At 56.6% G+C, this 27023-nt stretch overlaps 8 protein-coding genes across 8 annotated transcripts; 7 read left to right on the plus strand and 1 right to left on the minus strand.

The window, feature by feature from the left end:
* Positions 1–101: 101 nt before the first annotated feature.
* IWZ02DRAFT_377592 (uncharacterized protein) lies at positions 102–1885 on the plus strand (the record flags this gene model as incomplete). Its single annotated transcript, XM_066764956.1, has 3 exons — positions 102–387; positions 441–947; positions 1335–1885. 3 exons carry the CDS (start codon positions 102–104, stop codon positions 1883–1885), a joined length of 1344 nt encoding a protein of 447 aa, XP_066622817.1.
* Positions 1886–2141: 256 nt separating this feature from the next.
* Positions 2142–8338, minus strand: IWZ02DRAFT_518024 (negative regulator of mitosis; the record flags this gene model as incomplete). Its single annotated transcript, XM_066770706.1, has 3 exons — positions 6589–8338; positions 5210–6539; positions 2142–5164 (listed from the first exon to the last, which is right to left on the minus strand). The coding sequence occupies exons 1-3, from the start codon at positions 8251–8253 to the stop codon at positions 2142–2144; spliced, it is 6018 nt and encodes a 2005-aa protein (XP_066622818.1). The 5' UTR covers positions 8254–8338.
* Positions 8339–8507: 169 nt separating this feature from the next.
* Positions 8508–10505, plus strand: IWZ02DRAFT_376431 (uncharacterized protein; the record flags this gene model as incomplete). The annotated part of the gene is made up of 1 exon (XM_066764888.1): positions 8508–10505. One exon carries the CDS (start codon positions 8508–8510, stop codon positions 10503–10505), a length of 1998 nt encoding a protein of 665 aa, XP_066622819.1.
* Positions 10506–12610: 2105 nt separating this feature from the next.
* On the plus strand, positions 12611–14486 carry IWZ02DRAFT_518026 (uncharacterized protein; the record flags this gene model as incomplete). The annotated part of the gene is made up of 3 exons (XM_066770707.1): positions 12611–12674; positions 12785–13268; positions 13359–14486. 3 exons carry the CDS (start codon positions 12611–12613, stop codon positions 14251–14253), a joined length of 1443 nt encoding a protein of 480 aa, XP_066622820.1. The 3' UTR covers positions 14254–14486.
* On the plus strand, positions 14441–15257 carry IWZ02DRAFT_248244 (uncharacterized protein). The gene has a single exon (XM_066763145.1). The coding sequence runs from the start codon at positions 14720–14722 to the stop codon at positions 15170–15172; it is 453 nt and encodes a 150-aa protein (XP_066622821.1). The 5' UTR covers positions 14441–14719; the 3' UTR covers positions 15173–15257.
* Positions 15258–16556: 1299 nt separating this feature from the next.
* On the plus strand, positions 16557–17347 carry IWZ02DRAFT_248235 (uncharacterized protein). The gene is made up of 3 exons (XM_066763144.1): positions 16557–16921; positions 16976–17045; positions 17104–17347. The coding sequence occupies exons 1-3, from the start codon at positions 16647–16649 to the stop codon at positions 17170–17172; spliced, it is 414 nt and encodes a 137-aa protein (XP_066622822.1). The 5' UTR covers positions 16557–16646; the 3' UTR covers positions 17173–17347.
* A 510-nt stretch (positions 17348–17857) lies between these two features.
* IWZ02DRAFT_450002 (eukaryotic translation initiation factor-like protein subunit eIF2A) lies at positions 17858–20818 on the plus strand. Its single transcript, XM_066767437.1, has 6 exons — positions 17858–18177; positions 18228–18297; positions 18352–18423; positions 18478–18886; positions 18933–19161; positions 19209–20818. The coding sequence occupies exons 1-6, from the start codon at positions 18153–18155 to the stop codon at positions 20609–20611; spliced, it is 2208 nt and encodes a 735-aa protein (XP_066622823.1). The 5' UTR covers positions 17858–18152; the 3' UTR covers positions 20612–20818.
* Positions 20819–23356: 2538 nt separating this feature from the next.
* Positions 23357–24942, plus strand: IWZ02DRAFT_248420 (uncharacterized protein). Its single transcript, XM_066763147.1, has 2 exons — positions 23357–23519; positions 23580–24942. Exons 1-2 carry the CDS (start codon positions 23446–23448, stop codon positions 24853–24855), a joined length of 1350 nt encoding a protein of 449 aa, XP_066622824.1. The 5' UTR covers positions 23357–23445; the 3' UTR covers positions 24856–24942.
* Positions 24943–27023: the final 2081 nt, after the last annotated feature.

A 27023-nucleotide genomic window follows, 5' to 3' on the forward strand; every position in this document is an offset into this window, starting at 1 on the left:
TCCCACCAGTGCCTTGGGGGAAGTCATGCTGCAATTGACTACTGCTTGATCTCTGTTCCCCGCCGACCGCATGGCCTCTCCGTGAACTGAATACAGCTGCAATGGCCGCCGAACAGGCTCAGGCCAAGGTCGAAGCCTCCGTCTTTGCCATCACCACCGCCTTTACCAGCGGATTGGATGTGTTTCGAAAGCTGCGGGAGAGGCGGGCCAGGAGGAAGAAGACGAGAAAAGCCCATGGCCGCAGGTCTCATGCCATTGCTGCTCAGGAGCACGTCTCGGACGATGAATCGCAGCTGGCCAAGTCATTGCAGCGTGGACCTGTCGAAATTCAGGTCCGCTATGAGCTGAACCGCAGTCATGCTGGCGAGAGATTTGCCCGTGGAGACGGTGAGTCGATACACAGGTTCAAGGTATCAGTCAGGCTGACGACCTGTATTTAGCCACTGCGCACGCGTCGCTCACCGAAGTCTTGCTGAAGCTGAACACCGGACTCGTGGCCATCATCTCGTCCTTTCTCTGCCACGGCAAAAACGATTCCAACCTCGACTACAAGAGCCTGGCGCACCTGTCCGACTGCTCCAGATCTGATGCGATTGACGCTCTGGACCAACTGTACCAGCGCCTGTCGCAGTCCCAAGTCAACCTGGACAGCGGTAGAACCTGCTGTCCCAACTGCCGGAGCCAGAAGCATGCCGACTGCGGCTCCGTAGTCGACCTGCAGTCGGCGCGCGAGCAGAAGCCGGTAGCAAAGAAACAGAGCCTCGTGGCCGTAAAGCCAGCACCCAATGGCGCCACGCCGCTGCCACCCACCAAGTCGCCCAAACCAAGAGGCTCGCAGTCACGGCTGGTCATGGTGCGGCCGCGCAAGAGCAGACTGAAGCCGTCCAGCCCGACGTCTGCCATGCAGTCGAGCAAGCCACTGGCAACAATGCCCCCTCGGTCTCGCAGTCCAGACGGAACAGCAGCAACACAGCGCGCTGCTCCTCCTCCTCCTCCTCCCCCTCCTCCGCCCAAACTGCACAAGCTGCCCAGAAACAGGATGCTCAGGAGTATGACGAGTCCAGCCGCCGAGCCCATCCCAGAACACGCGCTGCCCTCGTCTCCGCCTCTTCCCCCTTCTCTCCTGCCGCCCCCTTACCCCGGTCCCCCCGCCTCCACCTCCTACCACGCCTACAACCGCTCCACCAGCGCTCTCCGCCGCACCGCTTCATCCGTCGAGAATGCGCGCACCAACGCAAACGCCGCGCCTCCGAAACCCCCCAAGATCCCCCTGTCGCCGCGAGAGCAGCGCAACGGACCGACAAGCAACTTATTGCCGTATTCGCCGTACCCAGCCACACAGCACGCTGCGGCGGCGGCGTCGTCGTCGTCGTCGTCGTCGTCGTCTGCTCTGTCTCCCATGCCCGCGACGACGCACCGCTCACACTCGCGCCTCCGTCCGCCGCCGCCGCGTCACTCGTCCATGCCGCCGATCCCGCTGGCAACGCCGCCACCACCGCAAAACCCGCAACCTCGCCTCCTATCCGACGACAATACACCATCTCTGCACCAGCAACAACCACCGCCGCCGCCCCCGCCGCCCCGCCCCCGCCGCACAACCGTCCCCGTCCCAGCTTCCGTCTACAGCTTCGCGTCCGACAGCACGAAGCTCGGCGAGATACCCATGGCACGCTGGGCGGGCGGGCCGTGGGATGCCGAGCGCGCGGCGCGTTTGAACGCTGAGGCGGGGTGGGGTGAGAATGTGGGGATCGGGGTTGCGGGAGAGGCGGAGGGTGATGGGAAGGGCAATAAGAAGAAGAGAGGTGGAAGGGGGAGGTTTGGAGCGCTTTGGCGGTGGGGGGGGGAGTGCGAGGAGTGGGAGTGGGTCGGAGAGGGAGAAGGATAGGGGGGGATGGGGAGTGAAGGCGTAGGTAATTGGTGGTAGATTGATTGCCCGGAGCGTGCGTGTCTCGCGCTGTGCCGCGTAGTGTAATAAACACAACAACAAGACGTGACGGAAGCACAGGAATCTCACAGGCTTGGAAAAACTCTTCCTTTCCACATAAATACCATACCATACTCATACTCATACTCATACTCCCCACCATCTCCAACCCAAAAACACCCCCCACCCCCCCCCCCCCCCCCCCCCCCCCGCTACCTTAAACCCCCTCGACAATCATCCGCCCCCTCTCCTCCACCACCCCCCTCAGTCCCTCAACAACCTCCCTTCCCAACCACCTCAGCCTCCCTCCCCCCTCGGCCTCCCTCTCCGCCCAGCGAAACAGCAACCTCAACTCCTCAAGTCGACACCGCTGCGCCGCGCTCTGCGCCGCCGCGCGCAGCGCGAGTCGGTCGTCGACGACGGTGCCCCTGAGCTCGAGCAGCGTACTGCTGTGCGGGTCGGGCGGGAGGACGAGCCCGATGTCTGCGCGGGAGAGGATGGGGACGTTCGGTGTTGTCATGGCTTCTGCTGCTCCTCCTGCTCCTGCTCCTGCAGCGTTGGCATTGGAGTTGGGCTGATGCTCCTCCCTCAACGCCGGCAGCCCAAAGACCCACTCCCACATTGCTCGCGCCGCGGCCTGCGTCGCTGCGGCCTGCGCGTCGTTCAGGGCCGACAGGGTGGCGGCAAAGGTCGAGCTGTGCGCCTCGTGCGCCGGCCGCCGCCGCACGTGGATCGTCTGCTGCCGCGCAAAGGCGGCGCGGTGCGCGGCATTGGCGGAAAAGTCGAGCGTGACGGGCCAGTAGTCGGGGGACGCGGTGCGCAGGGAGGCGATGGTGTCGAGGTCGGGGAGGAGGCACGGCGCGGTGCGTTGCTCAGGGCTGCCGTCGCCGTCGCGGCGCTGCAGGACGAAGGGAAGAGAGATGGCGCGGTGCGTTTCGACGTCGCGCACGATGAGGCAGCGCGGTTCCGATGCCAACACCCAAAAATGCCGGAACGCTTGCAGGTGCGCCTTGTTGTCGAGCACATCGGTTGGGAAGAGGGGGTAAAAGGCGCACACGAGCGCCGCGATGGCCAGGTTCGACGTGCCGAACGTGTAGCTGCCGCCTGCGAGGAAGAGGGCGCCGATGGCCATGTGCGCTGCAAAGTGCGACCCGTATGGCACGTCGGGACTGACGCGGCCGTGCAGCAGACGCAGTCGGCGGAAGACGACGATGTCGCCTGTTCCGGCCATGACCGTGGCCGCCGCCAGCGCGATCAGGTCCTGGCAGTTGCGCACCGTGTGCCGCGTCAGGCGGGCGTCGTAGCGCATGGCGGGGAGGTGGCTGATGCGGATGAATTGGTCCAGGTATTCGACGAGAAAGTCGCGGACCTCGACGTCGCCGGTGCCTGCGCACTTGAGGGATATGCTCCACAGCAGGCCGGCTACGATGTTGTAAAAGGGCATGTACTCGCTGCGCAGTACCTTGATCTGCTTCAGAGTGTGGTTGACGCCGTACTCTGGCGGCAGGTTCTTCAAAATCCAAGCGTGATCTGCTCGAATATCGTCCCACATGATGAGGTGCCTGGCTAGCGTTCGCAAAAGGAACATGTCGGCACGAACGTAGTCGAACTGGGGCAACGTGTCGGGAATGTTGATCCTCTGGGCCACGGACCAGTTGTTTGTCTTCATGAAAATGAGAGCGACAGCAATGACGGCTCCGGCTGTTGCTTGGTCGAGGATGTGGACGATATCCACTGGACGTGGCCCGACTGCTACCGCAAGCAATCTCTCGACCAGCCGCATGTCGTGGAGACCTTTGAGATCATTGCCCTGTCCAAGGTTGATGAGGCCGAGCGAGAACCCAGCTGCCAGCCTGTAGCCCTCGTCTCGAACGTTATACCTCGGCGCTGACGGATCTTCAAGCTCAACGTGCTCGATTTCCGAAAGCATAATCTCGCTCATTCGGCGATGCTGCGTATTCAAATACAACAATCCAATGCCCATGAGGCCTGAAGTCTGTGCAAGAGGAGGGAGGTTCAGGTCGGCGGCGCCAGGAGGCAACATTCGAGTGACGTGAACAGACAACAGCCGCGTGACGAGCGTATCCATGGTGCCCATGTAGGACACGGAAAGACCCAGAAGCAGACCAATCGACGTCATGCTGTGCTTAGGAGTGAGATACTTGAACGAAAGCCACTTGGCCACTTTTTTGAGGTGTCCATTTAAACCGAGCCCAAACAAGAGACCGGCATGCTTATTGCTCAGCTCGGGTGGCTTGTTGAAGGCTATCCAGGAGGTGTCAATGCCATCGGCCTGCTTTGAGATGCTCAGACCGGCAGACACACCGGCATGGAAAAATGCCCAGGCGAACTTTTCCTCGGTGTAGGTGGTCCTGTCCGCACTGACAGTGTTGTTCAATGGCTTCATGATGCAGAGCGTCGTAAAGCCGTGTAGAGGATACTTTTCCGTCACCATTGGCCGCTTGCTGTCAAATTGGAGCATGGAATGCCCTGGCGGCAAAGCAAAAGTGCGGAGCATCACCCACTGCATGACGCTTTGCTGAGCGTCCAAGTGTTCTGCCTCTGTCCAAGACGGATCCGGAGTGCATTCAGCCACGGCAGGTCGCAGGGGCTCCAGCAAACGGAGTGCCTCGATATACCTTCGATCTTCGCTGAAAATGAGTCGAGTAATCATGTGCCTGTCGGCTTCTGAAGATGTTTGAATCGAGTCGCTTGCTTCTGCAGTCTGGCAAACGCTATGGACATCGCGAGTTGCGACGGCGTTGGTCGGCTGTGACTGGCTTGGTGACCACTCGGCGTGTGGCTTCAGCAACATGTGCAAGTCTTCTCTGCCCACAATCTCGAGGAGCGTGTCGTTCCACGTGGTTGGCGGACTTGCCTGACACTCGACAATCGCCTCGTGCATGCCAGCCACGACCGCTGCAGGAAATGTTTCGAGCATGCTGTGATCAATTCCAGAACTAATCATCATTTCGACTTTGGCACTCGATGTCGTGCCCCTCTTGCGAATCTTGGTGAGGTACAGACATAGCGCCACTGTGCGAGGCGTCAATTCAGTCACAACCCGGGCAAGCGTCTGCGAGGCGAATGAAGTCGTAGACTTTTCAGCTGATCCAACAAGCATGTCAAGTGTCGGAAAATTCTGAAAGCCGTGGGGACTCAGAGTGGATTCGAGCCACTCAAAGATTGTAGGAGGCTTCTCCCACGGCGAGTTGGGCAGCGTGACGGTTGTGATTGAATCTGGTGAGGTCAGTAGTTACTTCTTCGATGATGGGGTCGCCATACCATCTTCGTATACCCAGTGATCTTGACTTCCGCCATCAAGACCGAAAAAGTTGCCGTCTCTCCAGTCCCAAAAATCCCAATCAAGCCATCTTCCCAACTGCGCCAGGACCGGTGCGAGATTTCCCGTCTCGCATGACTTGAAGTCCTTGGTCAAGAGATTAAGCTTGGACTCCTCTCGCAACAGATGCAAGGCGACCAAGAGGGATGGGAGATGGGTGGCATGTGAGTCTGAATGCTTTGATCTCGTCGTCCTGCCGGTGGCGTCAAAGATGAGAGACTGCCCCAAAGGCTGGTGCAAAAATTCTCGGGCAGTTTTTGCACAAAACGGTATAAAGTCGCTCTTCCGTTTGAGGCCAACAATAGCTGATGTTTGCGATTGCCCTGAGCGAGCCGACTTCGAATGGTCCACCAGCGCCTGCTCAACCCATGCCCATGCCGGGCCGTCCCAAGTTCTAGCCGCGTGGTCTTGGCTTACATAGCGCCACATGAGATCAAATGGCTCTTCGGAACTGTGTTTCTTGTGGGATCGCCTACTCGGAGTGGCGTCGACAGAGTGTAATGTGTCTGTGAGGCGAACAGACTGCGGATCGATGCTACTGACAGCAAATGTGAAGAGAGCAGAGATCATGGAAGCCCATTCAATGTCGAAGCGCGTCTCGCCTTGCAGATTCCTAGAAATGTCCCACCATATCGCTAAAATATGTTCTCCTTGTGGAAATGGCAGCACGAGCCGGCACACTCGAAGGACTTTCATAGCAATGTCATTTGCAGGCCAAAGCTGCGTCTGAAGGCGATGACAATGGCCTGATTCGTCACGAAGACAAAATATTCCAGACGTGGTAGAATGCGCGAACTCTTGCAAGTGCTTGGGCGTATCTAGCAAGCGGTTCTCATGCTCCATGGATTGCAGAGGGGCTAGTCCAACTTCAAGGTTGTCAGGATCGACAACTCTAAGTTTTGCAGGTAGAGCCAGCGTGACACGTGCTCGTGGACACCAGCCAGCAAAGAGGTTGAGCACTGGACCGTTGGGGCCATCTTTGCTCAACGTGAGAACCCTTTCGATACCCTCATCGTAGATCCTAGTGGCGTCTGCGTATTTTAGCTGGCGTTGCGTATTGATCCCAATTGGAATCAACATTGATGATTCGCCAGCTTTACCACGAGGACCGTCAGGACCATGCAAAGGGAGCCGCCTTCTTTGTACGATAAACTCGTGCTCAACGAGCTCACCCTTTGATTTTTGCATCATGTAAATGAAGAAGCGTCCGTCGTTTGTTGCTGACTCAGTGAAAGATTGCGGCGCTCTCAACGTGAAAATCTTCGCTTGGTCCTAGCAAATGTCAGCAGTGAGAGAATCAAGGAGATGAGCTTCAACCTACCGACAATTTGAAGCTAGCAGAGGAGCGAAAAATGCTCTCCGAATTGCCAAAAGGAATCTCGGAAAACTTGACCAAAACGAGCTCTCGACGCAAGCCAGCCACCGGTTCCTGTAGCCCACCGGTTCCACTCTCGTCGTCAATCAAGATTTCGTCTGGGATCTGAGAGTCGTCCAAAGTGTCATCCAAGCCGTCGTCCAGATTGTCGTCCAGCGATACCGCGACCAGGCTAATCTGCGATACGTCACCTGGCGTCGACGCTCTGGTCTTGCGTGATACAGGCCGAGAACTCGGGCCTATACTCGTTCTTCCAATACCACCCAAAGACTGTCCTCTCCGCCCATGGATGCCAAGGCTGTCTCGAAAGCCAGCTCGATGGGTGGCGAGATCTTGAAATGCCGACTTGTCAAAACTGCTAGACAAGTCCGCGCGCGAGATCAAAGAGCTGACTCTCCTGGAAGCCCTACTAGGTTGGCTGGCGAGATCTGTCTCTGGATCAAGCTGCGACGCAAACGCTTCTTCCGCAGTCTGCTCTCCACTAGGCTCCCTTGTCTGACTGCCGTTGAATGAGCTAGCCATTTGGCTGCGACCAGGACCAAAGCTTTCTCGAAACCCTCCACGAGTACTCAACGGAGTTGTGGCGCCAGTCCCAGGATTGTAAGAACTTCGACGCCGCGATCTGCTTGCGGAGAATGAAGTTCGGCGGCCTCTTTTAGCTGAAGCAGGCTTTGGGTCAACGTACGAGGCATACCATACCGAGTAAGCTCTCTTGTCATAATTTGCAGTGACGACCAAAATTAGGGGCTTGTCGTTAGAACCCTCAGCGTTTTGCACTTCATTCTGTTTCGTAACGTAGAGAACTTCTTCTGACTTGTCTACCGGCTCGACCGTTTTTGAACTGGATCTTCTGGCCGAAAAGGAAGCCCGCATGGACGTCGACTGAGCTGCAACTACTAGACCCATTTCTGAGAAGGGATCAGTAAATGAGAATAGACGGGGAAGTCCATCCGCAGCTGGATTGTTCCCTGATTTCAAAAGGTCGCCGAACAGGGAGGGGAACCCGGTCAGGTTGGTCGATCGGGAGCGCCGAGGTGTCAAGGCGTTGCCAAAGGCGAATTTGGACGAAGTCTGGGAAAAGGACTGAGTCGGCTGGCTTGTAAAGAAGGAATTCGGCGGGGCTGTGGGGACGAGTGGACTGGTAGGAGAAATATCCAAAGTCGAAATCTTTCTCTGTATCAAAAGGCCGCGGGGAGCTGGGAAGACGCGTTCAACCTCAAACGGTAGATTTACGACATGTGTTGAGCCAGCCAGGAAGAAGATGTGCGCCTGCGTCTTGAGAAAGACGGCCAATGCCCTCGAAAACTTGCCCTCCTGCTTGTCATCTTTGAGAGAAGACGATGGATCTGTCTCGTCGGACGGAAACCAGGTCAAGACGGCCTGCAGCACCTTTTCCTCTTCGACGGAGAAATTGAAGGCTTTGCGGACAACGCCACCGCGGGCCCAGACGACGCAAATGTCGGTGTATGTAATCTCCTCGTCGCCGCCATCGTCGTTGTACGTGTCCCAGGTGTAGGCTTCGGGCGGCGCATTCTCAGGCAGGTATCCTTCGGCGATCAAGTAGGGAAGGGCGGCGGGTGTGTGGACACCCAGTGAGCGAATGGATGCCATTGTTTGTGCGGAGGGGACATGGAAGCGGCTGGCGACTTGATGGCATTGTGTTCGGTGTTTGTTGTTCACCTGGGCGCATCGCGGGGAGACGCGACTTGCGGGAAACTTCAAAGCTCTAGCGAAGCTTCCGTTGCTCCTCCGTCAACACCACCACAACACCATGGCGACTTGGACCGAGCCGCGCACGACGCGCCATGGCAAGCAGACTCATCTCTGGTTCGTTTTCTTGTCATCGCACCCCTGATGCTACTAATATGGCGTCTAGCTACGATCTCCAACACCGCGTAAACGTTTCCAAAATCTACCCGAGGACGGCTCCAAACGGCTCTACCGTGCTCGTCTACGGCCATACCAATGGCATCCGTATAATCTGGAGACGCGGTCGCGCTCTGAAGAAGAAGGCCGCGGCAAAGGAACATGGCAAGCCCAAGGCCAACGGCACCAACGGGACGTCTTCAGATGTGGTCATGATTGACCTTGTCAGCGACGACGAAAGTCCAGCGCAAGCTCCACCGCCGCCCACAACACAGGATGACGCCGAGTTTGAGTCTGAAGAAGAAGATGCAAACGAGTCCGAGCCGAATGCGCACATCGTCCAGCAACTGGACATCCCACTGGGCACCGAGGTGCTCTCCCTCGCCCTTCCACAACTCCCTCACCAGCCGTCATACAAGCCCGTGGACGTCATCCCGCCCATCTTCAACGAAAAGATTGTGGTTTCTGCTGCCTGCGCCGACACTAGCGTGCGGGTCATCACCTTGCCGCTGACACCGCCGTCAGACGCACGCAAGGCTGCAGACCGCAGAAAAGTACAGACACCTTATGGAGAACAAGTGCTGCGCATCGAGGGACAACACGGACATCAGGCCATCCCAAGCGGCATTACCATGTCTTGGACACCCAATGATGCCGATTCGCTCACCGAGGATGTGGACATGGAGGATGATGAAGACGCAGAGGATGATGAGAGCGAGCCCCGGCCCAGGAAGCGCATCGGCATGGGGGACGTCAAAGACTGGGACTTGGTCGTGGCTTCACATTCTATAGAGGTCACTGGCGTTTTGCACATCTTCCGGATCCCCATCATCTTCAAAGACGATCGACTATCTCTCACCACCAAACCCATCTTCCCCCACCAGACCCAATATCTACCCACTCCCGCCACGCACATCTCGTTCACTCCAGCTCGCTTTCCAAGCCGCCGGCATTTGCATCTCCTCGTCGCCGACGGCAAAGGCTTTGTCAAGATCTACAATCCTCTGGCAGCTCCCAGAGCAAGGCCACGATCCGCACGTCCAGACATAACGCAAGTGAAAAAATCAGGTGCATGGATTGCATCGTTCTCGACAGGCTTCGAGTCAGTCAAGGACCAAACAGCCCATCCCGGCCTGGCGCAGCGCAAACGCATCTTGGATGCCAAGTGGGCATCGGATGGTCGCAGCATTGTGGTCTTGCTGGCGGACGGCGAATGGGGTGCTTGGGACGTTGACGGCTCTGGTCCTGGATCCAGCAAGACTCTCAATTTCGCTCTTCGTGGTCACATTAGCATATCGGAACAGAAGAGCACGTCCTCGGCTCCGATGGTGCCCTCCAAAACTGGCAGCAGAGGTTTGGCGCTTGCCCCCATGACGCCAAACACGCGTCGCCATCGTGAGGAAAGCCTTTTCTATGGCCCCGTCACATCAGCCACCTCCGACATCCCTCGGGGCGGCATATCCGTCGCGAGCTCAATCAACAAGTCTAGCGGACAGTCGGAGGATGCTCTGATCCTGTGGTACGGTGACGATGTCTTCCGCATTCCCAACTTTCAACAGTTCTGGCAACGCAATAGCGGCTCCAGCAGCAGCAGTGGATCTCTGTATGGTCCAGGCTTGACGCGCGTTGAAAGTATCACGCTCAACGGCGAGCCGATCAATGGCGTCGAACAATTCGCGCGGGAGGGCACGGCTGCTCGAATGGGGGTTCCGCGCGACTTGCTCATTGCAGGCAGCACGAGGCTACTCTTCGTGGTCCACGCGACGCCTCAGACAAAGACGAGCGGTGGGTTGTTTGCAGACAGACACGTTTCAGTCGACAACCAGTTGCTCAAGAGAGGCGAACTTGATCTCGGTGGCATGGATCGCATTTTGAATGGCATGTCTGGAGAGGCGGCTCCCGCGAACCGCAACCCGATGCTGCGGCTTGGCAACGAGACGGCGGCCGCTGCAAACACGAGAAAGGTTGGATTTGCGGGGCTGGGTTCGTCGAGGTAGGGTTGTACTGAGCATGTGAAAAAGCAAATCTATACCCCATAGACCGGCGCTGTCTGCCGGTTCATTTCTTCCTGTCTGTTCTTCCGTTGCTCTTCTCAATTCTTTCAAATCATCAACCCGCGATGCAAGGTGGGGCCCAGGCCTGACTTACGCGCCTCTGGCTCAGTATTCCTCGCGGAACATCAAACGGGCTGGTTGCCCTCTGTTGCAATCTGTCACGCCTCCGTCTTGGACCATTTGCACAGCGGTTCAAGTGGGAAGGCCAGCAGTGAGCCAGCAAGGAACCGGCTTCGCGCACACAACATCCGGCGACCGTCCGCCCAAACTTTCCTTTGGAAGACGGCGCGGCGTCGGCGATCCTGCACATTGTTTGCCTGCTGTCAGCTCTGCTGCGGTGGTAAACTTGTGCGCGCTTGGATCACTGGTTGTCTACTCCCTTTCGAGGGGGTAGCAGCTTTCCGTGGGTCCGGAGCGTTTGGAGATGATAGTGCTACATACATGACATTTCAGTTGCCGTTAGCGTCAAAGATTCAGTGTGTCAACCAGTTGACGTGTCAGTCAGGCAAAAATTCAGTCACAATTTACAGAATGCCAACATGCCAATCCGTATGCCATGTACGCGACGTCATCAGAGGCAAATTGTCCTCATCCCACTTCCACACAAATCACTACAGACTCAGCTACGCCTCCATTCTTTTCGCTTGTTAAGACGCTCCGTCAACCCAGTGCGTACACGCAGACCATGTCGCACGCACGTCCGCCCCTTTCGCTTTCCTAATCCCCGCCACCAGGCCACCACAAAACATGCTGCCGGAACGGGCTGTCGGCGCGTTCCACCCGACGGATGCTTGCAGCGTGTCCAGAACTTTACGCCTTTTTGCTCCAGGTTTGACCACACGTTGCTTGATTTGATAACATGCAGCATGGCTGAGGATGGGCGGGTTGGGATAACAGTCGCCACGCATGCACCAGCCCTTGGCTGATGAGCCGAGGCGTTGAATCTGGAGCGATTTGCAGCAGGGAATCGGTGGTTTGCCGTGTGACGCACTGTGTGTGCGGTAGGAGACGGCACTGATGCAGCTACACGGGAAGAGTCAGCTTGGGAAGGGATACAGGACAACAGAGACAGGTGGAAATGGATGTCGGGGGAGAAGCAGACGCTGATGTAGCCTCTATATGCACACAAATTATGTCAGCCTTGACTTGGACTCGGGACTGGAATTACTGTTGCGATTACGGTTCATGTCGAGCCACTGACGTTTTAGATGCTATCGAATGAGCATGTCGTCGTACAATTCTCTGCGCAACAGGTCCGTCAACTGTCCATCTGCCAGGCCCCGTTGGATACGCACAAAGACAGCAGATATGCGAACAAAGACAGCAATAGCATGGCCTAACGGATGTCACTATCACACCCGGCATGTCCGGCTGAAAATGGCCTCAAGATCTGGACGAGAGAAGGTGACAGCTGAATGGTTACTTCAAGTCTGGAAATGTTTGGCTTTTGAGCACCTACCTCTTCAGGATCTAGAGACTTGGATGAGAGACTGCCAATGAAGTTACCACGACTTGTCATCCCACCAGCATACTGCGTACTGAATTCCCAGATCTGCTTACGTTTATCCGTCAGTGTAACATGATCATTACCACAAGCAAGCCCGCTGTGCTTCGTCACACCCGTTTCCTGCCTCTCTTGCGACGGTCCTGCAGCTCACCTTCACCATTGCTGGCCAACTCAAGCTTTCACGCCCGACATCATTTCCTCATCTTAGCAAGCCCAATCCGATGGCTGTGTGGTACTCTCGTAGTCCACCCACGATTTTCCGAAGGACTAGCGGTTACCCGCATGCCCAGTTTCAATAGAATCAGCTATAAAACATCCCGTTGAGAGGCCAAATGGGTTGACGGGCCCGTCATCTGTATCCACCACCTCTTTTACCACCATCAGTCACTGCCATCGTCCCTCGTTGCATCTTGCTCTTTTTACCACTCTGTGCCGCATCGCCCCCGATCGTTTGAGCCTCTGTGCGCGCGCCTGAGACCTATCGTCTCAGAAAGAGGAAAGATCGTTGCTCGAAGAAGTCGACAAGAGAATGCAAAGCAACATGTTGGTTAGGGGATTTGCAGCCTTCCTTTTGGTGGCATTTGGACAAGCCGGCCCAGTCAAGTGTAAGTTAAGAGTTTCTTTTTCGGGAGACGGGCGCTGCCAGAAATTCTGCTTTGCCGTCCGCTATTGCAACATGGACTGTCTTTACTCAATTGGGAATATGACGGTGGAGGTGTGGTGGCCTCTTCTGCTCATCCTCTCTCTTTGCGTCATCTTTTGTCTGCACAGCCCAACCATTTCTCCCCCTTTTTCTCTTGTTCTCCAAGGGGAGCTCTTGCAATTGCATATTCTCGAAAGGCTCCGTCCCCTAATGATCAAAAAGTCAACATCCCTCGCCGTGTCCATGATGGGCCGCCTTCTTACGCACCCCCTCCAAGTGTGGGCACTCCGACGTACTGGTATCCAAGCTTTCCAACAAGCTATACTTTGACTGTGCCTGGCACTTCGACACCCTTGAGCCCGCCTACGCCGACGTCCATAGACTCGAGCGTAAGCGGCGGAAGCGGATTTCCATCATCTACGTGGTCTATCACTCCCCCTATCATATTACCTCACCCTGGAACGACTCCTGGCCTTGCTTCAACATGCTTGGGTGCAGAATGGTCATGCACTACGCCAGCCATCGTAGGAATGTGCTGGAGTAGTAAAGTATGGATGTGAGTAAACGACCTCACTGCACACCTTGGATGCCCCTCGGATGTACAATATGGTAAATCTAGTCCATGTTCTTACTGACGGCGATACAGACCATGCGACTCGACCTCGACATACCACAGCACTCGTACTGTCACCATTTCTAGCACCATCACAAATCACTTCCCTCTGTTCAGCCCAACCAGCTCTTGGAGTATCGACAGCAGCGTCAGCGGTGGTGTAGGCACACCAAAGTACACGAATTCCTACCCACCGCCCACTTCATCTTCTACCCCGTGGACTGTCTCGTCCAGCGTGAGCGCTGAAAGCTCTTGCCCTGCTGTGTCGTTGGCCACGCTGACTGTGACGCCATACTCTTGCGTCGCCACCCCAACCAGCACCGTCTACTTTTCCGTCACCTCTACCATTGTCGAAGAAATCACTGCGACACGTGTCATCGGCACACCGCCTCCTCCTGGCACAGTCACTTTGACTACCACGCGCTACTACGGCACACCCGCTCCTCCTAGCATCATCACTGTGACGAAGGTCAATACGAGCATTCTGACCACGCCACCAACCACAGTCACACGGGAGAGTACTGTGTTCGACACAACGACTCTTACAGTCCGTTTCCCATATACAGTCCACACGACCACGACTTCCACGACCGCAGCTCTTTGGCCCACGCCGCCCCTGTGCACCCCCTGCGGAGCGTCCAGCCGCGATGCCACCACCGTGTTGACGGAGACGGTGTATACGAGCACGACGGCCACGCTTCCGACGCCATCGCCGCCGTCGTCCTCGACCCCGGGCTCAACGGTGAGCAGTGTCGAGGGCGTGACATCGACCCCAACTCTGAACCCGACGTCTGAGGTTGGGCCACCGTTCGGCACGTGGTCGACGACGCGGCCATCACACGGGCCCCCAACTTATGCGGCGTCGCCGGAGCCAGTCTTCTCTGTGGTTAGAGGCGAGGAGGGATGGGAGAGGAAGGTGGTCGAGTGATGAAGGGCACTTATGTGGAAAGAGATGGACCTTTAAAAAGAAGTGTTGCGGACTGGCGGTGTGGTCTCTCATTTCAAGGCCGTCGTATGGACTTTAGCAAAAATGCGCCAATTACTCCGTCGGGACCGTGATGGACGTCGGTGAGGGGAATTCTCGACCGAATGCGTACCAACGTCGGATGGAAATGGGGCTGCGCTTTTCGTTTTTTCCTCTTCTGAATATTTTCTCTTGTCTCTCAAGCTCTTTGTCCTCGTTTCCGTGTGCATTCCAGACTCGCGGGCTGTCTCTGGCGCCTGGAGCTCTGCGAGGCAATGCAGCAATGCGGCGTCGACATGCGGGATTCTCTTTCCAGCGCACCGCAGGTTGAGTGCATCGTCAATTTCGGCGCAATGTCCGTCACCGCTTCTTTGAAGCGATTCGTAGCTCTTGTCGTGCACACTAATCGGAAAATTGAACATCGTTTTCTATGTGCTCGGCGTCTTCTTCAACGAACAAACGACTCGACATCTGTAGGCTTATTGAGTGGATATGCGGATCGACCTGGGCGGGAAGTACCGGTTCGTTCGGTAACAGACAGCGTCGTCTTTTGCTCCTGTCTGCGGCAATGATGTTCATGTTCTTCCCCACACGATCATCTGGCTCCGCGGGTGCTAGACGAGATAGAGTTCGTGTTGTTCTTCCTGCAATCCCTTCTCGGCCACTCGGTCACCGGAAGGGCCAACTTGCGGTGCGTCATGACCGCACAGCTCTGGTGAATGAATCAGCCATTGGGAAGAGAGCACCGCTCCATGCGCAAGCTGCCGTTTTGTCAACGAAAGCAAAGACATGCCAAAAACTTGGCTGCCGAGACCGGGTCGGAAGACGACAGGAGACTGTGACGTCCACGAGAGACACTATTGAACTCAATCCAGCGTCTTGATACCCTCAAATTTCGGCTCAGCCTTGCAGTTCCCACTGCCAAAGGCCAGCCACCACACCCTCTCCAACTTGGCCCATGTGGTTTATGCCGTCCCGTGGATCACTCCGCAAAATAGTTGCGGGCCAACGGCCGGTGCGCATGGGGTAAAAAAAACGACGCCTTCACGAGAGATCAGTAACCAATTGGCCAATGGTAGGAGCAGCAGCCTGCGTCATGTGGTCTCCGTGCCTGTGAGTCGCTGTCGACTCCTGGCCATTGCTTGGACCGTGAGTTCTTAGGCGCTGTATCATGATCGGGTAACCGAGCCGTGCGCTGCTTCACGAGTGCTAGGTACCCATCCTGCCGTCTTTTTGTGGTCCAACTTGTCGATGTTCTCCCCGCAGACCATTTGTTGAACACCTGCCCGTTTGGTGATGTCTGCTGGGCCGCGGCGAGCAACGGCGTCAAGACCATGCAGCGCCAACCATGTGCTGTTGGCCAGGTGAACAAACGGCGGCGAAAACTCGTTCCTGTTTCTTGGGCGTTCCTTGGTGGTGGGATTTGGGAAATTAGGATCCAGAACAGCCCACCACCGCGCCAAGTGTAGAAGGGAACCCGCTCTTAGGCCATCAAGAGGTCACACTACAGTCGACCCAACAGGCGTGCAGCGACGGTTGGCACGCCCAACATGGTGACATATGACGGGACTCGAGTCGCTCGAGATATCTCGCCGGGCGTGACGGGCGCCAAGGATTCGACGTTCGGTGACATTGGAAGCAATAGCCCGAAGCTGTCTTTCTGTCAGCCAACGTGGTCTCCGCCCCTATCATTATTCCTCTGTTTCAGCGAGAAACGACCGCTCGCTTGGTAGAGGTGCTTATGCAGGTACAGAGGAGTCTGCTGCAGGACCGAGTCAGGGCAGTGTCCGCTTTCGCTACAAATCCTCGTCTCCTAGCCGCATCAGGTAACCAAACGGTGCTTCGGAGACACCCGGCCGCCTTTTCGGCCCCTCTCCGAACGACCGAGCGAGCAGGCTGACTCGCGCCTGTCCTTCAGCCTCATTGTAGGGGATAGTGCGCACGCTCGCTGAATACACGTCCCCAGAGCGCCAAGCTCGCTGGGCGGGCAGTGATTGGCAGGTCTCTTTGCGAGACGGGAGTACTTTGGAGGTCTGGTAGGTATCAAGGGACACTGTGCCTCCGCAGTGCCTCGTATACACAGACCACGAGGCCAGATGAGGGACCTCGACTCTGTAGAAGCGATGGTGGTTTGGCGGGTCGTCGAGTAGGGCGACACTCGGTATCGGGAAGGTCATGATCCCGTCGCGGTGAGACTCACCAAGGTACTGAATCTTTGGCGATGCCGCTCAAAGACTTCGAAAGTGCCATATAAAGAGCCTCCCCGTCGTCGAGGGAAAGGAAATCATCAGCTCCACAGCACAGTCAATTCATTCCAAACACCTCTTCCCACTCCAATCAACAACCCACGAGACACAATGGCCTCCGCCGTCGCCGTCACCATCCTCACCAGCGCCGCCACGGCCGTGATGACTGCTGCCATCAATTCGGTCGTTCCCACCATTGCCAACCTTGGCTCGTGGGACGAGGCTCGTGAGGCTTTCACCCAGAAGACCGTCGAGGCCATGTGGGCCTCCAAGTCCGGCAACTACGACGCTGCCATCTGCTACAACATGGGCTACGAGGTCAGCAACACCGCCCAGATGTACGAGAAGACCAGCGTCCAGCTGAAGCAGGACCTCCTGCACACCGAGTAAGTTGACTATTCCCAACGAGTATGGGACAGATGACTGACCACTGAAAACAGCTACGACTGCTTCTTCATCTCCGGCCCGGACAACCACTTCAACTCTCAGGGTGACGGTGGCTACATCAACGTGAGTTTTTTATTGCTGCTGCTGCTGCTGGTGGAGCAACAGCTAACAATGTCGATAGCTTGCCACCCACTACGACACCAGCAAGTGCACGTTCGACTCGTCGACCTCGGACCTCTACTGCGCTTAAATACCCCCAAGCGACACGTCAAGGGTTGCTGCACTCTTCCCTTGGTGGCCATTGAGAATCATCTTGTCGGCGTCTTGTGGCATTCTTGTGAAATCATCTTGTTTGGAATGTCTGGGCATGTCAATAGGAGCAAATATCAATCGCAGCTCAAAACCCTTTGGTTTCATGCCTCGTGAGATAGTGATGAGCTGCTGCCTCGGTGTTCCAAGCCATCGGCGGTTTAAGATCGACTTTTCAGACAACGAGACTCGGACTTGTGCGGACGAAATTCGAGAGTTCTAAGCATTTTTCAGTGATTGTTCGAGTGGGCAGTCACATGTTCAGATAAGCTGACTCGGTAGCATTACCGTCATGTCCAGTACTCCGGATGTTTCTTAGCAAGATGGGCCATTCTTGAGGATTTCAGACGTTTGAACTGTCGATGCCGATGACTTGACGTCAAGGAAGGCGAAATGAGGTCGTTCAAAATCCGAGACTGGAAGGACTGTAGGTTGGCAGAGCTTGTGCATTGAGCCAGAGCAAGCGCCATCACACTCAGATTTGGACAAGCTGCTCTTGTCAATGATGCATGTGTGGTGATGTCGTGGTAGTTGGGTTGTTCCCTTCCCGCCGAGAAGCTTTGCCAAGTCCAGCTAAGAAGAGGCTCAAGCGAGCCTCATCCGTTTCGCCTCCATCCTCGTCGTCTCTCTTACCCACGTTAACTTCACTCCGTGTCCCCCGTCACCTCGACGTCTCGCCCTCCAGCCAATCGAGCAGTGCTTGCGCGGATTTGACTATCTCGCGCAGCCACCGAGACTGCCACGCGCACCTCATCAACCCCTGCAGGCCCTCCCGCTCAGCCCTGCGTGACGCGCAAAGGCACTTTGGTTCCAGAACAAAGGAATCACTGCACGCTCTCTTCCACAACCACCGCTCACTAGCGCTGCTCCGACAACTCCTCGCGACCTCATTTGCCTCGCTGCCTGTGGCTTTTGCTAGTCATGGCTGAACCGACGCAGTTGGCTTGTCAGTCCCTTGAGCCTGCGTCGAGGACCCCTACTGACGCGTTTTGCCAGACCGCACTTTGAAGGGCATTGGCGTCCTCAACGCCGCTCCCGTCTACGAGGAGCTGCCTGGATTTGAAAAGTGACGTGTTCCAAACCCAGCCTGCCCTCAAAATGCGCTGACCGTTGCCGACAGGCCCGAAGGCAACCTTCGCTGCTGCTGCTACTCCCCCGAGGGCAAGTACTTCGCATGGGCATCGCCCGAAAAGTATGTCGCGTACCCCGCGTTTTCTCAACACGCTGCTGACGCGTGATTTCGCAGGGTCTCCGTCATTGACGCGTCGACCGGAGCCGTCGTTACCACGCTCCCCGCCGAGAATGTTTTCGAACTGGGCTTCTCCCCGCTGGGCACGTACATTATTACCTGGCAGCGTCCGTCCAAGGACGAGACTGGAAATGCCACCAAGAACTTGAAAGTCTGGAGGACGATTGATGACAGCGCCGAGAGGAGCGTTGTGGGCCAGTTTGTGCAAAAGAACCAGACTGGCTGGAACTTGCAGTACACTGCCGACGAGCAGTTCTGTGCCCGCTGCGTGACCAATGTGATCCAGTTCTACAAGAGCGACGACTTGAGCACCGTCTGGAACAACCTCAGGGTTGAAGGCGTCTCGGATTTTGCCATTTCCCCCGGCAAAAGCCATTCAGTTGCAGTTTTTGTGCCGGAGCGCAAGGTGAGAACCATTCAGCAATTGCAGAGTCCTGGCTGACATTATGTAGGGTCAACCCGCTTCCGTCAAGGTGTTCCTCGTTCCCCAGTTCAACGCTCCCATGTCGCAGAAGACTTTTTTCAAGGGAGACAAGGTTCAGTTCAAGTGGAACAACCTCGGCACCAGCGTCATTGTCCTCGCCCAAACCGACGTTGACAAGTCCAACAAGTCGTACTATGGAGAGACCAACATGTACATTCTGAGCGCAAGCGGAGGCTTTGATGCCAGAATCTCACTTGGTAAGATTCTTTGAAATTTTGTAGGCTCAACTACTGACTCGGACCAGACAAGGAGGGTCCTATACACGACGTGGCCTGGTCTCCCAACTCCAAGGAATTCGGTGTCGTATACGGTTACATGCCAGCCAAGACGACCATTTTCAATCAGCGCGCCGTTGCCACTCACAACTTCAGCCTGGGCCCTCGCAACACGATCCTCTTTTCTCCTCATGGTCGTTTTGTCCTCGTGGCCGGCTTTGGAAACTTGGCTGGTCAGATGGACATTTACGACCTGGAAAAGGACTACGCCAAGGTTTGCACAATCCAGGCTAGCAACTCTTCGATTTGCGAGTGGAGCCCCGACGGCAAGCACATTCTCACGGCCACGACGAGCCCTCGCCTTCGCGTCGACAATGGCATCAAGATGTGGCACGTAAGCGGTCCTCTGATGTACTTTGAAGAGATGACGGAGCTGTACCACATCTGCTGGCGGCCTCAGCCAATCTCGGCACACCCAATTGAGAACGCCTTGTCCGCGGTCCCGTCTCCGCACGAATCGGCCGTCAAGTACCTCAGCACTGTCAAGGCTTCGACCAAGCCTGCTGGTGCCTACAGACCTCCGGGTGCTCGTGGTACCAGCACTCCCCTCCACTTCAAGCGTGAGGATGAAGGCGGCGCGGCGTTTGTCAACTCCGGCATCTCCTCTACTAGTGGTAACATGAATGGAGGCGGCTTTGGCAGGGCTCGCCGTCAAGTCCCCGGCGCCGAGGAGCACGTTCCGCCCGGAGCAGCTCCCGGCGGCGGCGTGAGCCTGGCCGGCACGGGCGAAGGCGCCGACAGCGACCTGTCCAAGGCGGCACTTAAGAACAAGAAGAAGCGCGAGGCCAAGAAAGCCAGGGAAGCGGCCGAAAAGGCCAGCGGTCTGCAGGCCCAGGGAGGCGGCCACGGTTACGGCCACGGCCACGGCCACGGCCACAAAAACCCCAGCCGCAGCCCTGACCGCGGCGGCCGCAGCCACTCGCGCACGCGCTCACGCAATTCGCCCGACGGCCGCTCGCACTCTCACCACCGCCACCCTCGCGACCACCCTCGCGGCGACAATCACCATCCCCGCGGCGGCAACCATCACCACAAGAATTCGAGCGGCGGCGGCGGAGGACAACACGCCAACGGCCACAAGCAAGCGCCGATGCAGATCCTGACGCCGAACCGTGGACCCGCGGCGGCAGCACCCGCAGCACCCGCAGCACCCATGGAGACGCCCGACGTGACGGTGACGAGCCCTGGCGGCGCCGGCAGCAATAGCAACCAGGACAAGAAGGTGCGCAGCCTGCTCAAGAAGCTGCGGGCCATTGACGACCTCAAGATGCGGCAGGCGGGCGGCGAGAAGCTCGAGGACACGCAGGTCAAGAAGATTCAGACAGAGGAGAGCATCCGCAAGGAGCTGGATGGGCTGGGTTTCTCTGGGTGAAGTTATTTTTGTGTGTTCCCGTTGTTGGGGGAGGCTTTGGTGGTGTTGGATTGTTAAAAGATGGGATGGTGGGAACGTGATGGCACCCAAAAATTAAAGATTTAGAAAAATTGAGACATGGGGAACTAACTGTATCGTGGTTGACTTTGCTGTGAAATGCTAGCGTGCGTGTGCGTGTGTGTGTGTGTGTGTGTGTGTGTGTGTGTGTTGTATTACAGCTCACTGACAAGGCTTCTGTGAGAAAGCAAGTACGCCACACCAGCACCAACACACAAGCAAACAAAAGAGAGGCGGACAGATATGTCGGTAATGTAATTAATTAATACAGGCAACATCCCGCTCCCCTTTCCCTTCTTCCCCCGAAAAGATGCTGTTTCGCCACCCAGCCGGGTTACTTTTTTCTTTTCTTTTCCCTCCACCCCCTCCCCCCGCCCTTTTCCCTCCAATCACACGCCGCCAGCACTAAGCTGCCGAAAAAAAGAGAGAAAAAGAACCAAAGCTTGTCTGTTCGCTCGCTCGCTTGATTGGACGGCGGGACAAAGAAAAAAAAAAAAAAAAAAAAAGGAAAAAAGGAAAAGAAAAGAAAGGCATGAAAAGGCATGGAAAGGAGAGGAAAGGAGAGGAAAGGAAAAGAGCAGGGGAGGGGAGGCGAGCGATGCGTTTGCTAACGGTGCGGCCGCCAGCTAAGGTGGGTAAAGCAGGTAGCAGATTGCGTGCGTGGTGCGGAGCTAGAGCGCGTGGAGGCTTGGGATTTCGGCTGGGCCGGTTTGGAGTATTGATGTGGTAGTGTGACGATGTTGATGGTGGGGGGGTGGGGAGGTGAATGGGAGGAAGTACGTAGAGTGGATTTTGTGAGACGGGTGGGTATCATGTAGGTAGGTAGGTAGGTAGGTAGGGGGTTGTATAGGTAGGTCAGAGGCTGAAGGGAGGGGAGAGGGTGGATTGGCTGGTAAGTGCGCAGGTAGGTAGGTGGGTAGACGGGTACTACTGTAATTCGCGCGCTGCTACTGCTGCTGCTGTTCAGATACAGGTGGTGGGTGTCTTCGCTGGCACCAACGAATGTCGTGCTGTCCTGTCCTGTCCTGTCCTGTCCTTGGCCGAAACGCCGTTGAGCTGGGACGTGACGCTGCGCGTTCGAGGACGGACGGATGGACGGCGTGTACAGCACGCATATCATTGCGATTAGCACTCCTCTCCTTCACGATCAAGCTCATCTTCGTGTGTGTATATTTTTCACGGACAAGGCTTCAATGCAGCTTGAGGTGCTCTATCACATGCTGAGAGCGAAATGGGATAAGCGGCTGCAGAGGGACGGAAGGATGATGGATGGATGGATGGATGCAGCGTCTGTGGCGGCGGCAGTGTCTGGGCGAGCGAGCGAGCGAGCGGTTCGTCCCGGGTGCGTCGGACTCAGGCCTGATGCTGGGCGTGAGGGGAATCGGCTGGATGGCTTAGTCGATGCTGACTGACTGACTATTCGGTAAGTAGCAGGCGCGTCGTCGTCGTCGTCGTCGTCGTCTTTGGCGGACGAGGCATCATCATCCATGGTCGTAGTTAGAGCACATGGCAGAGCCAGCGAAAGTGTTGTTATGATGGTTGTGGTTGTTGTTGTGTTTGGAGCTATTTTGGCGGGGCGTGGTAGCTTGTGGTTTGTTGGCATCGGGGATTGCTGTGGTAAAAGATGATCCGATCTGGAATCGAGCCTCTGTCAAAAGGTAGTTGTGGTTGGCGTTGGCGTTGGATAGATGCAGGGCGCCGGGCCAGCAGCACAGCGCAGCGGTACGGCCACCACGTACGTCAGAGGATCAGAATGCAAGAGTGACGTCGAAGGGGCCCAGATGAAATTATGGAATTGAAAATGGGAATCGCCACAATGGTGGAAGAATAGAAAAGGTGTACCAGTTGAGAATAGGGCTGACGGCGACCAAGGCTGGTGACCGGGGAGGCTTTTGCGGGACAGTAAAACGCGTGAAGAGGTTGAATCTAGATGCACATAGATAGCCTCTGCTCGCTAATCTGGCGGCCAAAAGGCGATCGGCATCGAGGGCTCGGCAATCTATCCAACACTGTGACTTGCTTACATGTAGATGAGTGAGTGACTTGTTCTGGGGTGAGTGGCTGTAGTGGCTGCGCTGCGTCTGAGGCTTGTTGCTGCGACCCTGAGGTACAGTAGTACAGTACAACATTTACCTGTATCGCCCGCCCTCTGGGCCGCTGACCTGCGCCGCCCGTCGTCGACCACAACAACATCACCATCATCATCATCATTAACATCAGCAACAGCAACATTCCCCCTCTCCCTCAGCATCCACATCTGCACCACGGCCACCACCACGTTGTCCAGTCAAATTACTTGCTACAGCCATCTCGCCCTCCTTGTCGCCATCCCCCCCCCCCCCCCCCCCCCCCCTGCTGCGTTCTGCTGTCTACTCCCCGCATCGCCCAAACCGCACGGCCGGGCGTCGGACTACGCCACGCCCTTTAACTCCGCCCGATCCAGCGCCAGAGCCCTCGCCCGTCGCCCGTCGCCCGCTCCAGCGACCATTTCTCGATCCCCCGTCGCCGCCTCTGCCTCCCCATCGCCCCCGTCGACTTTTTGGAATTCTTCCTTCTTTCTTCCACCCAACTCCGCTTTTTGCTTTTTGGCTCGTTTAATTTGGTTGGTCTACCGCCAACTCAAAATTCTACTCTTCCGCCATTAAGTGACCCGCGCCCCCGCTTCCAAAAGCTTCGCCACCCGTCATCCTTACCCTGGGAGCTCTCGGGTTCGATATCAGTCGTTCCTCGACGCTCAGCAACCCATCACCTCCAGTACTCGATCTCGAAAGTACATCATGCCGCCAGTTCGAACTTTGGCCACGGCCAAGCCCGTCAAGACCGAGCGCACCCACGAGGAGAACCAAGAGAGGTCTGTTGCCGCCTGACGTCGCTTGCTCTGCTCTGCTCTCCCGCTGACCCCCCCAATCAGAGCCTACATTGCCGCCTCGCGAAGAAGCGACCGTAGTCTCGAGGCCAGAATCGAGTCTGCCCGACGAGCCTCAGAGATTCACAAGAAGCGCACCGGTCGCGCCCTGCGCGTCACCGAGCAAGATGTTGTCAATGAGGAAATGTACGAGGAAGAAGACGACGACCTACCCGCCCAGTACCGCCGCTTGACGGCTCACCTGCAGACCAACTCGGTCGACTTTAATCGCAAGCTGCAGGCCTACCTCGCCACGCACCAGGCTGGACGCCAGGCCTTGATGGATCCTTCGATGATGGGCGCTTTCGGCCAGCCCTACCCCAATGCTCCTCACTTTGCTCCTCAGTTCTTCATGCACCAACCGTACCAGATGCTTCCGCCTCAGATGATTCACCGGTCACCTCAGTCGTTCCGCCAGGCCCCGTACCCCTCGCCGCAGACTGCTCAGAAGCCCCAGCAACGATCAGCCTCGATTGCCACGCCCCAGGATGCCAGCCACCAGCAGACGACGGGCCCGCCGCACGGTAGAAGTGACTCCGTCCAAGACCACGACGAGCAGCAGCGCCGCATGTCGATGCCAGCACAGCCCATCCGCTCGCCGTCAATGCCTTCCAACGCGGCTCACACGCAGGCTAACACGTCGCGACCGCCGACATCGTCGCCCGAAACTTCCAAGGACCAAGCGCAGTCCATGCCATTCAACGACGCCGAGTACTCGTCGGCTGGAAGCTCGACACCGGCAACGCCGCAGCAGCCGCTCTTCTCCAGCACGAGCATGCCCTTTAGCATGGAGCCGACCTCGATGCCGCACCTGCCGTCGACGAGTCCATTCAGCATGGCGCTTCCTACCGAGACGCAGCAAATGCTAGGTCCCACGCTCGACCCCAACGACCCGCACACGGCCCTATTCATGGCCAACAGCGAGATGGTGCCGCAGTTTTCGCAGTACACGTACAACCCCAACTTCAACAATCTCAAGGCACGCATGAATCCTGCGACGCAGGGCATGAATCAAACGCTAGCGCCGAGCTCGGCACCCGAGATGGGCATCAACCCGGAGAACCTGAGTTTCGGCACGACGGGCGCAGACGCAATGGCTCCGGGCGCGTACTCGACGAGCTCGTTGTACGGCTTCGATGCGATGAACTCTGGCCTGGGCTACGGCATGGCGCGGGACGACAGCCAGCAAGGAAGCAACTCGGGCCTGCTGACGCCGGGCAACGAATGGGCAAAGTTTATCGACGGCACCATGTTTGAGGAGCTCTCGTCGTCACAGCCTTGATCCAACCGATGCGTCGTCTCATCTGCACGTGGCTTGCGCGCGCAGCCGCCGCAGAGACGCAAATTAGCGCGACGGGTTTTATATGCTGCGGGCCACGTCGTCTGCGGGAATCAAGAGGGGCGCCTTTCGACTTGCTTCTTCCCGCGACTCTGGCCTTCTTCTCTCGCCTCTGGCTTACCTATTGGCTCGCAATTCTTGGGTCGGTCGGTCGGCAGAGCGCACGCACCGAGATGGGGCGGCGATTGCTACGGATGATTGATGTTGGGACCAAGGGCGTTGTCGGTTCGCCGGTTCGTGGGGCCACGGCCGGCCCTGTCCACCACTCAGCTCCACCGATCGTTGTGCGCGCGCCGTGTGTGCCGCCGGATGTTGCTCCGCCCTTGATGTGCCTCCCTCGCGTCGATCTTGTGCCACGGTGGTGAGGTGTTGGCTGATTACTTTCGCTGCTGCTGGTGCTGCTGGTGCTGTTGTGCTCTGCTGCGCTGCGCTGCGCCGCGGGCACCACCTTCCTGCCTGCCAATCTGCTGCACGCACGCACTCCGCTCGAGCCGTGGTGGCACTTTGCTTCTGTCGTGCTACCATTCTCCTTTTTTCGTCCTCTTCTTTTTCTTTTTCTCCCCTTTCCCCCCCCTTCGCCTTGCACACCGCCCCCTTCCCTTTTTGATCTGATCTTTGGCGATCGGGGTTGCCTCCGGCCGTATCCAAACCGGTCGACGTACCACGCTCGTACTTTTTTCGCCCCTTCCTCTGTTTGGCGTATCGTGCCCTCTCCCGTCTGGCGTTTGCGTGGATATGATGTTGTCCTCAATTGGCGTTGGTTGTTGAAGTTGCAGCGGTTGGTCGCATCTCATTATTTTACCTCGACCACGCTTACATGTCACATTTGCCTTTCTGTCTTTCTTGCTCCGTCTACACAAAGGTGCTCGATATTATTTTTTCAACACAGCAGCACCTTGGGGAATGCGTACCTTTGTCTGCCTCTTGTGCGCAGCAAACGCGCCCCCTTTTTCCCCATCTCCACGTCTCTGTATCTTCGTTTTCGTTGTTGGCTTGGTCATCTCACCTCATTTCGTCTTTTTTTTTTTTTCCAAGTGGAAACAAAACCTTGAGACGGCTGGTCGACCAGCCGTCTGAGTTGGCTAGTTGTCCGCTTCTGATTAGTTTTTCTTCACGGCTGATGGCTGATGACGAATGTTGCGTCATTTTGCTTCGCTTCGCTGCTTTCTAGCCGCCGTCTTTTGCTCTTCTTCTCTGCTTCTTCGACGTTGATCTTTACGATTCTTTTCTGTTTGTCACTGAAGGGAGGAACTCTTGTTTGGGCGCCTGGCGCGTTTTTCGTTGTTGTTTGGTGGATTCTGTTCCTTTTTCCCTCACGGCTTTTGAATGCGTCGAAGAGAAAACGGTTGTCGTTGATGACACGAACGATTTGGTCAGCTAGCGAGCGAGCGAGCAAACAAGCGAGCAAGCGTGCTGTCTGTCGTTGCAGTCATGGTTTTGGTCGAAAAGCGCGCGACTGAAGTTTGTGAACAGTCAGTTGTCGCTTCGCTTCCGTCAACCTGTCGTCTCATCTCATCTCATTCCATTCTTTCTCCTCGCCTGCTCTCTCGTCTCGTCATATCGTCTGTCTGCATGGCGCTGGTCGGTCCGGGATTTGAAAAAAGTCTTGCGAGTCTTTTGTCTTCCTTGACGAGCAGACGCCACTGGCGGACGGGCGAGCAATCGTTGCGGCGAGTGGGTTTGCATACATAGCGCATGTAGTCGTCGTTTTTTTGGGCAGGCAGGCGGATGAGTCGGATGGATGGCTCGGCGTGACTTGATTTGGTTGACTTGCGACAAGATAATGATGACGATGTGAGATGAGGAACGGCTGAGCGGAGCAGACAAGTTGAGACGAGATGAGTTAGTCGGTTGGAAGGAAGAGCAGATGCGTATGTAGCTATGTCGGACAACACAATGAAGGAAAATCGATCAGGTGGAAAACCGATTGCTAGTATGCGTCTACCGTGACGTGCACTGACTTCTTATCCCCAATCCTTCCCTTGAAATTGCTCGTTTCTTCTTCTTCTACTCCTCTTCTTCGTTCGCTTTTCTGCGACATTGCAAGAGAAGAGAAGAGAAGATGGGAGAGGTGAGTGATGGGTGGGTTGATGTATTTATTACTCCTCTCT

The sequence above is a fragment of the Phyllosticta citriasiana genome, assembly GCF_038021145.1.
Source record: "Phyllosticta citriasiana strain CBS 120426 chromosome Unknown IWZ02scaffold_6, whole genome shotgun sequence".
Taxonomy (NCBI): domain Eukaryota; kingdom Fungi; phylum Ascomycota; class Dothideomycetes; order Botryosphaeriales; family Phyllostictaceae; genus Phyllosticta; species Phyllosticta citriasiana.